At 39.9% G+C, this 13,562-nt stretch overlaps 1 protein-coding gene across 1 annotated transcript in view; it reads right to left on the reverse strand.

Moving 5' to 3' along the window:
• Positions 1 to 13,562, reverse strand: part of obscnb (obscurin, cytoskeletal calmodulin and titin-interacting RhoGEF b) — a 190,823-nt gene that overhangs the window by 139,262 nt on the left and 37,999 nt on the right. Inside the window, exons 17-20 of the mRNA XM_076293385.1 lie at positions 5,665 to 5,943; positions 4,936 to 5,214; positions 4,207 to 4,485; positions 3,841 to 4,116 (exon numbers count right to left, since the gene is read on the reverse strand). Of these exons, the coding sequence (XP_076149500.1) occupies positions 3,841 to 4,116; positions 4,207 to 4,485; positions 4,936 to 5,214; positions 5,665 to 5,943 (1,113 nt within the window). The remainder of the gene's footprint in view (positions 1 to 3,840; positions 4,117 to 4,206; positions 4,486 to 4,935; positions 5,215 to 5,664; positions 5,944 to 13,562) is intronic.

Here is a 13,562-nt window from a genome sequence, read left to right on the forward strand (position 1 = left end):
CCTCAGTCTCACGGAATAGCCATAGGCAAAACTGTATCTGACCGGTGTAACGTTGGTACTAAATCATCCATCGCAAAGAATGATTTTTGTAGCACGTGCAACAAATATGTGTAGGTACAGCCCTGCCCTGAATACATCTCAACGTGCGCTCTAAAACATCTGGTTTAAATGGAGATGTAGATCATCACGGGATCATAGACAGGTTATCTTTCAGGTAGCCTAGGCCTATATATTTTCCATTAAAAAACCATCACGTAGCGAACGTGTTGTGGCTAACTCACTTAGCTCCTGTTAGTAGCCTAGGTTATGGTCATAAGCAAATGAGATGACAGTCGAAAGATACAATTAGTGCTGTTATCGATTTGCTTGGTAGCCTATAAACGCATTTATGGTTTTCTACAAATACATCAATAATCAAATTGGCCTCCATCACTCAACCATGCTAACGGTAACATTATTTTACCTACGTTCTGCTATTGATAGGATTAACGTAGCCTACCTGCAGTAAAAAACAAGCATGTCCGATAAACATTCTCAGATTTATTTCGGCTTCAAGAGGAAATGGGAATTACATTTCATGCAGAAATCATCCTACCCTTAGACGTTCTCTGCGGTAAACTACTGTAGCCTACAGTCTTGTCCTTGTAGGAAGCATAGTGTCTTTCTAACCCACTTTAGATTAACTTCCAACAAAATTACGTCTCACTGCAACGATGCGCCATCTAGTGGACAAACGACTACTTATCGCCAATACTGGAAATGCAGCCATGATGATGATGATGAATATTTATTTTGGCTTTCTTTTAATCCTACTGAATTTGTAATTATGTATCAGCCGTTCTAATACCGATAGTATGTGGGTGCCTGTGTGTGTGTGTGCATGTGTATATGTGTGCACCACCATCTACAGGCCAATGAGTGTAGAGTCACTAAATGTACACATAACTTAATTTTTTAGACCCCCCCATGGATGAAATTCTACGAAACTTGGCATACCCCCAGAGAATGTCAGGTTAATCATACACATAAAATTTGGTGCAGTTCTGAACGTCTTTACTGAAGAGAGGGGCGATTAAAGCAGAATGATATTGCATTTTCATTTTTTACCGGGGGGGTGCAAATCACAAATGAGTGATTATGGGCTAAGTTGATGTGGGCCCTTGAGACCAACATACCATAAAAATTTCTTCATCCTCGGTGCCACGGTTCAGGTAGTTATTTAGGAAAAACTGCATTTTTTGGGTTTCGGGGGGCCCAGCGCGGAGGGGGAGTGGCCCCCGGGGACCAAACGAAATTTTTCCGTAAAAGTCTAGTGGGGCTACATACCCACCAAATTTCATGTGCCCCGGTGTTTCGGTGCCCCGGGTATCGTTGACCAAAATTTCAGGAAGTAGATGACGGGAAAAAAAAAAAAAAAAAAAAAACTTTGACAATCCCTATATGACCGCTTCGCTAGCTTCGCTAGCGGCGGTCATAATAATTAGCAGTAAAGTAACTCAGACTTTAACAAAACATTTTTTTAAAGGATATCGACTAATTATCGTTATCGTCAAAATCACAAAAAATATCGAGATATTATTTTTTGTCCATATCGCCCACCCCTAGCTAGAATATAGTTTTTTCTTTCTGCCGGATTACAAGCATCTCTGAACTGACCACATTTCAGCCCTCTAGGTCACTTGATATCACTTAGAAACACAACTGAGCCCTAGCACCAGGTCTTGTGAAGTTGTGTGCAAAAGTAGATCAATATAGAATGAAAATATAAGTGCTTTAGACTATTATTTGCCAAGGTATGCTCATGTGTTTTGTAAAATGCCTATGGAAACTCCCCATAGGACTTTTTGTTATCCAAAATGCATACTGACAATCAAATGCTTACTGCACATGAACCCCTTTGTGTAGAAGCATAATCCTGGTCTCAAATGAAAGGTAACACGTTCTGATATAGACTGACTACACAAAATATGGAATAATTACAAAAAGTCTCTATTTTTGCATTTACTTTGTTGGTTCAATGAGTGTGTATAAGATAGACTATACATCTGTACAACTAATATTGGATAACACAACATGAAGATTCAATTTCTATGGATTCTTGTGAATATTTCAGTACCCAATATGTTGCATCTACTTATTGTGCTGCAGCTACACTGCAGCCAGAAGTCAGGGTAGCACCAAAAGCGGACAGGGGGGTGGGGGGATGGGGGGCATTTTGGATCAAATTTAATTAAGACATAATAAGATTAATCTGAGAATGTAAAGCATTATACAGATTGTACATGAAAAAAGTTGTCATTTTTGGATTCCCAAGAGTCAAAGCTTTGAAATGGTGTATAACATTACTATGCTGCATAGTAATATGATACAATTGATGTAGAATGTTGGGGGGAGGTGGGGGAGGGGGGGTAACCGTCCCGCCGACGGGACACTGAAAATTATGTGGTTACCCCCTCTCCTTGCCCCACTCTCTCTCTCTGGGCCCTATTTCCACGACGTAAAACCCGACGCCAAGCGTATTCCTATCGTACACTCAAGTTTTTCGCCCTTCTGTTTTATTACATGATGCGCTCAGGGGTGTGGCAATTAACAACCTAAGGTGTGTTCTTGGCGCATTATCTAAATATCGCTTTCTTACACTAAAAAGCATTACGCCACTGACCAAGAAACACCTGGTCTAAAGCGAAAGGCGCATATGAAGCACAGCTTAAGACGCACTGGTACGAGATTTTGTACTTGTCTGAGTTCTAGTTGCCTACAGAATACGTTTCAAAGTCCTGCTCCTGGCATACAAGGCCCTACACAATTATACCCCCACCTATCTCACTGATCTCCTGGAAGTTTACACCCCAGCCTGCTCACTGAGATCCTCCTCAGCAGGCCTACTGCATGTCCCTAATGTGAACCTCGGCACCCTGAGAGAGACGGCTTTCAGCTACATCGCTTATGGACTTGACTGACTGACTGACTTTTACTTTTATTTTCATTTTATGTGATTACTATAATTTTAGTTTTTTTTTCTTTTCAATATCGTTACAGCCCTAGTCATGGGAATGTTTTGGGCGTAACATCCTTTAAACCAATGAGAGTGACATCTGAAAATCCCCTTTAAGAGCATGGAGCGCAACATCAAACAGTGTGCTGGTATTTTACACCTAACCTTGCTTTACTAGTGTGTGACTAGCAAAGTATCGCCCACATGCATCTGCACTCACCTATTATTTGAACTCATAGGCAAAGTGAAACTAACTTCACGGTGGTCTCATAGGCAACGACAAAACGTTCTACATAGTTGTTTACTTTCACTATTGACTGACAAGGGGGTTTACAGTCGAAAACATAGCCTGAAAAAAGCAACACTTACCCCAATAATGTTTGAATGACTGAATCCTAAGGATATTTATCCTGTAGACAAGTAGTTGTCTGTGACTCATAGCCCTGGTTGCCTATCTTGTGACAGTGTGTCTGTGCTTTATATGCGCCTTTCACTTTAGACCAGGTTTTTTCGGTCAGTGGCGTAATGATTTTTAGTGGCTGTAAGATAGCGATTTTTAGATCATGCGCCTGACCACACCTATTTTAAATGACACATCCGTGGGCAAAATATTAAATTGAACTACAGCGTTTGGTGAAAAATTCATCACTGAATTGGGTGTAAGATAGGAACAAGCCTTGTGTTGCGCTTGGCACCAGGTTGTGCCAAGTGTACTGTAAGATATAGCCCTATATTTAAAATGTAAGCTGCTGTATCAACAACTAAATCCAAAGTAATACAAGTTCTCATTTTCAAATATTGGAAATATTGGAATTTGCTTTAAAAAGATACTGATTTTTACAAACCTTTCACAAGAACTTTGAAGTCTATCTTGTCATCAACAGTTTGACAAGTGTATGTACCACTGTCTTTGAGCTCAGCAGTGTTCACTGTCAGGATGCAATGAAGACCTTCCTTCTTTAAGTCATATTTTCTACAATCCTTAAGCTCCACACCATCTCTGAACCATCTCACAATTGCATTTTCAGACATCAGTTCAGTGGACAGAATTATTTTCTCTGTTGCTTGTACCACAACTGCATCTTTGGTCACAGACTTTTTTTGGAATTTGGCAGAAGCCTCTATAAAATGCAGAGATGAAAACAGAAAAAGTTCTTGACTCCCAGCTATATCGTAAATATTTTGCAAACTTTTAAAAACGCATGCCATACCTGCTACGTGAATCTTGAACACTAGTTTCTCTTTCCCAGCCTCACAGATGTACTCCCCAGCATCCTTCTTCTCCACACTGTCCAACACCAGCTGACGTGTTTTACCCTTCATCTCCATGTGGACGGTTTTACTTGAGCTCAACAGATGACCATCCTTGTACCATTTGACTTCGGTCTTTGAGTTGGCCACTTCACAGCTAAGAGTAGCTTTTTGAGAAATAGCTGCTTTAACCTCCTTTTGAACAGACTCCCTATTAGCAAAGCCAGTTTCTTGAATTTCTGAGACAGGATGACAGAGCACACAATGGTTGAGTATCTTTTAAAAACAAAATTGGAAATGAGAAAATTATGAATTTTTTGGTATTTATCAATGTGTAAAAAAAATAATTTGATTTGATAATTTATTTTTCTTGGAACAGCCTATATTTATGTATGTTTAACATTAAAAACTTCAGAATAAAATGTATTGTGCATTGCTGCTTTTTTAATTTCTAAGAATCTCCAACAAATGTCCTTGTTTATGAGGGAAAATCCATTTGAAATAACCTGAATTGTATCACAACACTGTTGACTACAGATATTGAATGGAATATCTACATACTGTTCTCTTGAAAAGGCACATTTACTGCCGCAAAAACTCCTGTATTTCAATACCTGTGTTACTACTAATAGGAAGGCCTGTTGCGTTTCCACTGCACCAGCTATAACGTTGCAAAACTCAGTACATACCTGCTACGTGAATCTTGAACACTAGTTTCTCTTTCCCAGCCTCACAGATGTACTCCCCAGCATCCTTCTTCTCCACACTGTCCAACACCAGCTGACGTGTTTTACCCTTCATCTCCATGTGGACGGTTTTACTTGAGCTCAACAGATGACCATCCTTGTACCATTTGACTTCGGTCTTTGAGTTGGCCACTTCACAGCTAAGAGTAGCTTTTTGAGAAATAGCTGCTTTAACCTCCTTTTGAACAGACTCCCTATTAGCAAAGCCAGTTTCTTGAATTTCTGAGACAGGATGACAGAGCACACAATGGTTGAGTATCTTTTAAAAACAAAATTGGAAATGAGAAAATTATGAATTTTTTGGTATTTATCAATGGGTAAAAAAAATAATTTGATTTGATAATTTATTTTTCTTGGAACAGCCTATATTTATGTATGTTTAACATTAAAAACTTCAGAATAAAATGTATTGTGCATTGCTGCTTTTTTAATTTCTAAGAATCTCCAACAAATTTTCTTGTTTATGAGGGAAAATCCATTTGAAATAACCTGAATTGTATCACAACACTGTTGACTACAGATATTGAATGGAATATCTACATACTGTACTCTTGAAAAGGCACATTTACTGCCGCAAAAACTCCTGTATTTCACTACCTGTGTTACTACTAATAGGAAGGCCTGTTGCGTTTCCACTGCACCAGCTATAACGTTGCAAAACTCAGTACATACCTACTACGTGAATCTTGAACACTAGTTTCTCTTTCCCAGCCTCACAGATGTACTCCCCAGCATCCTTCTTCTCCACACTGTCCAACACCAGCTGACGTGTTTTACCCTTCATCTCCATGTGGACGGTTTTACTTGAGCTCAACAGATGACCATCCTTGTACCATTTGACTTCGGTCTTTGAGTTGGCCACTTCACAGCTCAGAGTAGCTTTCTGAGAGATTTCTGCTTTAAACTCCTTTTGGACAGACTCCTTGTTAGCAAAGCCAGCTTCTTGGATTTCTGTGATAGAATGACAGAGCAAATAATGGTTGAGTATCTTTTAAAAAAATGAGAAAATGAGAAAATGGAAATGAGAAAATTATACTTTTTTTGCTATTTATCTATGGGTAAAAAAAATTGAATTTGATTTGATAATTTACTTTTTGTTGGAACATCCTATGTATATTTAACATATATATACAATTTAGAACATAGAACTTATGAATAAAATACAATGTGCATTGCTGCTTTTTTGATCTCTAACAAATCTCCAACAAATGCCCTTGTTTATGAGGGAGAATCCCTTTGAAAAAACCTGAATTGTATCACTGTGGTAGAATAACACAATGGTTGAATATCTGTTAAAACAGTGGTTCTCAAACTGAACTCTTTCTAATGGTATGCAGGTGTCTCCGAGATGTCTTTTCATAAAGACTAAATAATCCTTTCAAATCTATCTATTACTGACAGGAACGACTGTCTGTCTATGTCTGTTATTAACATATCTATTGAACAGTTTGTTTGAATGATTTCAAACTCGGCAGGTGTCTTGCTACTAGAACGAGTGAGTGCAGCGCCAAGTATGACATTAGGATGAGAAATGCAGAATATTGTGATCTTTTCAATTCATATTTCCTGAATTGTATCAGAAATATAGTATAAACACACTGCAAAAACTGATTATCTTATAGCTAACCAAGTGTTATTAATCTTATATCAAGATCAAAAAATCTAGTTGGTATTATTTTCAAAGACCTATAAAGATATTTACCTAGCACTTTTTCGGAAAATCATTTGACTTAATTTAAAAAGAGTTTGACTTATTATGACCGCCGCTAGCGAAGCTAGCGAAGCTAGCGAAGCGGTCATATAGGGATTGTCAAATGTTTTTTTTTCGTCATCTACTTCCTGAATTTTTGGTCAACGATACCCGGGACACCGAACCACCGGGGCACATGAAATTTGGTGGGTATGTAGCCCCACTAGACTTTTACGGAAAATTTTCGTTTCGTCCCCGGGGGCCACTCCACCCCCGTGCTGGGCCCCCCGAACCGCAAAAAAAGCAGTTTTTCCTAAATAACTACCTGAACCGTGGCACTGAGGATGAAGAATCTTTTATGGTATGTTGGTCTCAAGGGCCCACATCAACCTGGCCCATAATCACTCATTTGTGATTTGCACCCCCCCGGTAAAAAATGAAAATGCAATATTATTCTGCTTTAATCGCCCCTATCTTCAGTTAAGATGTTCAGAACTGCACCAAATTTTATGTGTATGAATGACCTGGCATTCTCTGGGGGTATGCCAAGTTTCGTAGAATTTCATCCATGGGGGGGTCTAAAAAAAATTAGGTTATGTGTACATTTAGTGACTGTACACTCATTGGCCTGTAGATGGCGGTGCACACATATACACATGCACACACACACAGGCACCCACATACTATCGGTATTAGAACGGCCGATACATAATTACAAATTCAGTAGGATTAAAAGAAAGCCATAATAAATATTCATCACCATCATCATGGCTGCATTTCCAGTATTGGCGATAAGTAGTCGTTTGTCCACTAGATGGCGCATCGTTGCAGTGAGACGTAATTTTGTTGGAAGTTAAAAGTGGGTTGAAAAAAACAATGGACGCTTCCTACAAGGACTGTAATTTACCGCAGAGAACGTCTAATACGGATAGAACGATGTTCACATGAAATCCCATTTCTTCTTGAAGCCGACATAAATCTGAGGATGTTTATCGGACATGCTTGGTTTTTACCAGGCGCGCCTGCAGGTGTACGTCCGTACGCACTGTGCGTACCATCAGGCTCTACAACGAGAGAAAATTTCCCTGTGTGTATTCACACCAAATTGGCCCACCATACCTTCCCAACTATGCACAGTATCACATTAGCTGCCATCAGGCTATTTACAATTTTCTATTACGCATCTTAGTAAACACTTTACTTCACTTTCAAAATTAACGCGCACACATTTTGTTTGAGCAGGAGACACAATACGCATGCAGGCACGTATAGGCTACTTGTTTTCTTTTACTCGGCTATCTATCTATATGTGGTTATCAGCACACAATGTTGAGCTAATTCACTAATTCAATACTCATGATGGATCACAAGTTTTAACAACAGAAAGTATAGAGGCAGCAAAGCTAGAGGAGTTATTCCAGATGGGCAAGAACAAGGTAGGCAATTGGTGTGCTTGTCAGAACGTTAGACTGCATTACAGCCAGACGTCAAGAACAAAACAAGGTAACTTTAGCCTGTATAGGGCTGTAATCAAGTTGTCCAAATGAATAGGTCATAGTAGACGTTGTTGTTGTATTATTGCATGTGGATGTTGTTATGCTATGTAGGCTAATGTTTTGCTGACCAATGCACAGCTAAACCGGGAAACGGACAAATATTGTCCACGCGTATTTTTTTTTATTTTTTTTGCGGGGGGGGGGGGGTCGATGGGTCGGGTGTAGCATTACCATAGCATTAATTCCTGCAGGCGCCCCTGGTTTTTACTGCAGGTACGTTAATCTTATAATATCAATAAGGACCTAGGTAATGTTACCGTTAGCGTTGGTTGAGTGATGGAGGCCAATTTGATTGATTGCATTTGTAGAAAACTAGAAATGCGGATATACCAAGCAAATTGATAGCAGCACTGTAATTGTATCTTTCGACTGTCATTTGTTGCACGTGCTACAAAAATCATTCTGTGCAATGGAAGATTTACCAACGTTGCTGATACAGTTTTGCCTATACATGCGTGAGACTAAGACGCCTGTTTATTTCATTTTAAGTGCGTGCAGGGTGTGTGAGAGGGGAATCGATGTGCTTTGATTCCAGCTTGGTAGTTGTAGTCTGTGAAATTAAAAAGCACGTGTGTGTGAAGTATCCAAACAATGACACCTTCATTTCATTATGGTTGCTTTAGCAACACACCTTAAGCTACTGTGTAGTGGGTCCCATTTAGAAGTGGCTACTTCATTCGCGCTTTCCTTAACTTTTCGCCACAATATGGCAGTCCGCTTGATACTGTAAGGCGTAAGGCGTAATCTTTCCAAAGGAGATTTTATTTGTGTCGCCAGCATAGCCTATTGACAATTTATGTTGTAAATAGGCCTACCTAGGGCTGCACGATTATGACCAAAATGATAATCACGATTATTTTGATCAATATTGAGATCACGATTATTTATCACGATTATTAATTAATTTTAGTGACAAAAATATTTTTTCCCTAAACATATTGGACTTGCTATCTGGCTCACCCAAATTCTTCCCCTCACATTTACTCCCCTAAATTACTGCAAATATAAATTTGACTGCGACTTCCAAACTTCCAAACAACTTCCAAACAAAATGTTTTGTGCGTGCTACTTTGTTAATATTTTGGAAAACGCCCACCGGGAATCCTCCCAACGCTCCCCATTAGCCACTTAAGCTCTGCTTCGTGTTCATGGGTTTACTGTAATCGTTAGTCCAGGGGTGTCCAAACTTTTTGACTGAAGGGCCACATTGGGTTTTGAAAATTGGCCAGCGGGCCACACACAAATCATAATAATAATAATAATAATGTTTTGTATTATTTAAATGACAAAATAATTTTGTTGTAGAAAATTAATTTCTTAAGAAATACTGTTAATTTGATGCTGTTTAATTCATTTATAAATGGTGCACTGTCACTTTAAGACTCTGCCAGCTCCACTCAAATATAGCCTATGGCTAGTGCTGTGCCTATGGCTGTGCCCTCTCACAGTTTATAAATGGTCAGTAATGGGAACTACTGTTGCCATCGCCCTCTCTCCCACGCTCAAATGCGTCCCCAATAGATCTGCTGCAATGGAGGTTCTATGTATCTCGATGTGACAAGTTGAGAGCCCTGCTTTGCTTATATTTTTGGTTAACTTAACTTGCCTGAAATCCGAAATATTTTCGAACAATGGATGATCTGCTTCGATGGACAAGCTCTTGATTTTTGATCGTCGTTTATTGTATAGTCTAACTAGCCTACTAATAGTTAACATAATGTCACTAGTCCACAGTGCATCAGGCTGAGCAGTGCAGGGAACAGCTGTCATTGGTAGGCTGCATACAGGCACATGGGTCAGACAGGTTTAAGGAGCGCTTGATTTGTTTTGTAGCGGAGCGTTCTATGGGTTGCCAGGTTGGTTCTATTGGTAGAGCACGCATTTGAAATATCGCTCGATCACGCAAATTTGATCGTGGGAAGCCAAAATCGTGATCGTGATTAAAATTCGATTAATTGTGCAGCCCTAGGCCTACCCAGCTAGCACAGTTACGTTGCCAGTACATTGCTGCAATGTAACTGAATGACCCAAAATACATTGCCACAACGTCGTATCCAACGTTGCCACAACATGCAAAGTGAAAGGTGAGAATTCGTAACCGCAACGTCACTCCCCAACGTTACCAATCTGTAACTGCAACATTAAGTTACGTTGCAGCAACGTGGAATTGAAAGGTGCCGTTACGTAACCGTAACGTAAGTTACTGACGCCACCAGTCCTGTTCAGCAACGTTGCCACAACATGCAAAGTGAAAGGTGACAATTCGTAACCGCAACGTAACTCCCCAACGTCGCCACTCTGTAACCGCAACATCAGGTGACGTTGCAGCAACGTGGAGTTGAAAGTTGTTGTTCCGTAACCATAACGTAAGTTACTGACGCCACCAGTCCTGTTTAGCAACGTTGCCACAACATGCAAAGTGAAAGGTGACAATTCGTAACCGCAACGTAACTCCCCAACGTCGCCACTCCGTATCTGCAACATCAGGTTACGTTGTAGCAACATGGAATTGAAAGGTGCCGTTTCGTAACCGTAACGTAAGTTACCGACGTCGCCAGTCCTTAACAACAACTTCAGGCAACATTGCGGCAACGTTGCAAGTGGAAGGTTTCATTACGTAACCGCAACGTAACTTGCCAATCCGTAACAGCAACAATAATAAAATTATAGTATGTGCCTTACATGACAACTACCCTTCTTACAGCACTTGTACATAGGCCAATTAATACCTGTAGGCACAGTGACTGCTTTGAGCCGGGTGATATTACTGTGGGAGAGAGACAACCTATGTAACATCAGATCACATCTTCATGGTTATCCATTTTGCTATTAATTACATACAGTCTATGTATGAACTTACCTTATGTGTGTAGCTGATTTTCAACCATTCAGGCTTATGTCCTCCAACAAGATACACGATGGAATTGTCAGCTGGACTTTTATACTGGGTTAGAACTAGTAGTTTCACGTCCACGGTTTCTTTTTTTTTAAATAAACTATTGAATTTATTGTTCAAAACATCAGTAAGAGTTGAGCCTAAGCTAAACTGTTTCAACCATATTGTTTCAAAATCAATAACAATAATAGCCTATAAACAAGGCAACTGACTTGCAATGCATGCTGGGAAGCAAACCTCAACATGAAATAAGAGACACCTTAGGCTACATTAGTTCCCCCCTCATTATGAAATACTTTTTACAGTTTTTCACCGTTTTTCTCAGTTGCTAAAACACTAAAACCCATGGGCTGAAGAAGGTTCTCAGTTGCCTGAACTCATTTAGCTACTGTAATTGTTCAGTCTGTTGTCAATACCTTAAACCATTTCACATGGTAAAACACAGTTGCAGATCCCACTTACACTTTTCAGCAAAACTCTAAACACATTCGCATTCTCAAAACACATTCTGAACTCTAATGCACATGTCACAATTACAGTTTTTTTGAATTGCTAAAACACAATTTCTGAAACCTTGCTCCATTTTCTTAAAGCATTAAACACAAAACCCTATTTACAAGCACTATTTACAAAACCTCTGACTCCTCTTGCAAAATCCAACTTTCGCCTCAAAACAGGAAACATCAAGTAGAAATTACTACTTTGCTTCGCTCTTTGCATTTTTTTGTTCTTCCTCCTCCTTGTACCTCTATTTTTACAGTATCCTGCATCTCACAAACTTGTCCTTTGATTCTTGTTCTTTGTTGATATGAACTTGCACCAGTCAAAATCTATTGAGCAGTCAGTACTGTAAACAAATGGAAAGCACAATGTTCAGGGCCATACGATTTGTTTACAGTATTGTACAGTATACAGCCTAAAATGCACTGTAGTACAGTGTCCAATAAAAATCCTCTTTCTTGCCATCCTCCCCTTCCTCCTCATCCCCCACTTTGCATATGCACTCGTCTTCTTACATAGTTTCTTCTATCCATTTTCATTCCCACCTTCAACAACCTGTTTGCTCTCTGAACTGGCGTATATTGGTTTTGTCACATCATTTGAAACAAGTGAAATCAATTTTGAGTGGTTGTGTTTAATCGATGATATGTGTATGTCTATTTGTATTTCATTTTTGCCACTTGTGTTTACCAGTATGGATACAGTACATAAGCATTAGTGCAGAATGTGTTTTGAGAATGAGTGTTTAAAGTTTTTCTAAAAATTGTGTTTTACCATGTGAAATGGTTTAAGGTATTGACAACAGACTGAATAATTAGCTTAATGAGTTCAAGCAACTGAGAACTTTCTTCAGCCAATGGGTTTTAGTGTTTTAGCAACTGAGAAAAACTGTAAGTACTCATATATTTTAGATGTTACATATTGTGCATACATTGTATGTGCATGGTCTCATATATGTACATATATTGTGCATATACATATATCTTTACAAATATTACCAATACATTTCCCCATATACATCTGAATACATTATGGTGGATATTTCTAACTAATTTGGGGCAGTCATGGCCTACTGGTCAGGACTTGAAACCGAAGGGTTGCTGGTTCGATCCCCGACCAATAGGTATAATGCTGACCTGATCATGATGTTGTGGCACCATTCTTCATGGTAGCAAATGGCAACATCATCAGCTGACCAGTTCACAATGTTGTGGCAACATCACTCACAATACTACATGGCAATGTCATCGGCTGACGTCGCGGGGACAGTTCCCATGGCACCAAATGGCAACGTCATCAGTTGACCCGTTTACAACATTGTGGCAACATCACTCCAAATACTACATGGCAACATCATCGGCTGACGTCACCGGTACATTTCCCACAGCACCAAATGGCAACGTCATCGGCTGACCTAATCACAATGTTGTGGCAACATCACTCCAAATACTACATGGCAACATCATCGGCTGACGTCGCGGGGACAGTTCCCATGGCACCAAATGGCAACGTCATCAGTTGACCCGTTTACAACATTGTGGCAACATCACTCCAAATACTACATGGCAACATCATCGGCTGACGTCGCCGGTACATTTCCCACAGCACCAAATGGCAACGTCATCGGCTGACCTAATCACGATGTTGTGGCAACATCACTCCAAATACTACATGGCAACATCATCGGCTGACGTCGCGGGGACGTATCCCACGGCACCAAATGTCAACGTAATCAGCTGACCCGTTTACAACGTTGTGGCAACATCACTCCAAATACTACATGTCAACGTCATTGGCTGACGTCGCGGGGACATTTCCTGATACTAAATGGCAACGTCATCAGCTGACCTGATCATGATGTTGTGGCAACATCACTCACAATACTACATGGCAACGTCATTGGCAGACGTCGCCGAAACGTTTCCCA

Source organism: Alosa pseudoharengus, unplaced genomic scaffold (genome assembly GCF_046254945.1).
Source record: "Alosa pseudoharengus isolate Yale_2024_CS ecotype anadromous, Long Island Sound unplaced genomic scaffold, YU_APseudo_1.1 YU_APseudo_1.1_scf_2, whole genome shotgun sequence".
NCBI classification, from domain to species: domain Eukaryota; kingdom Metazoa; phylum Chordata; class Actinopteri; order Clupeiformes; family Clupeidae; genus Alosa; species Alosa pseudoharengus.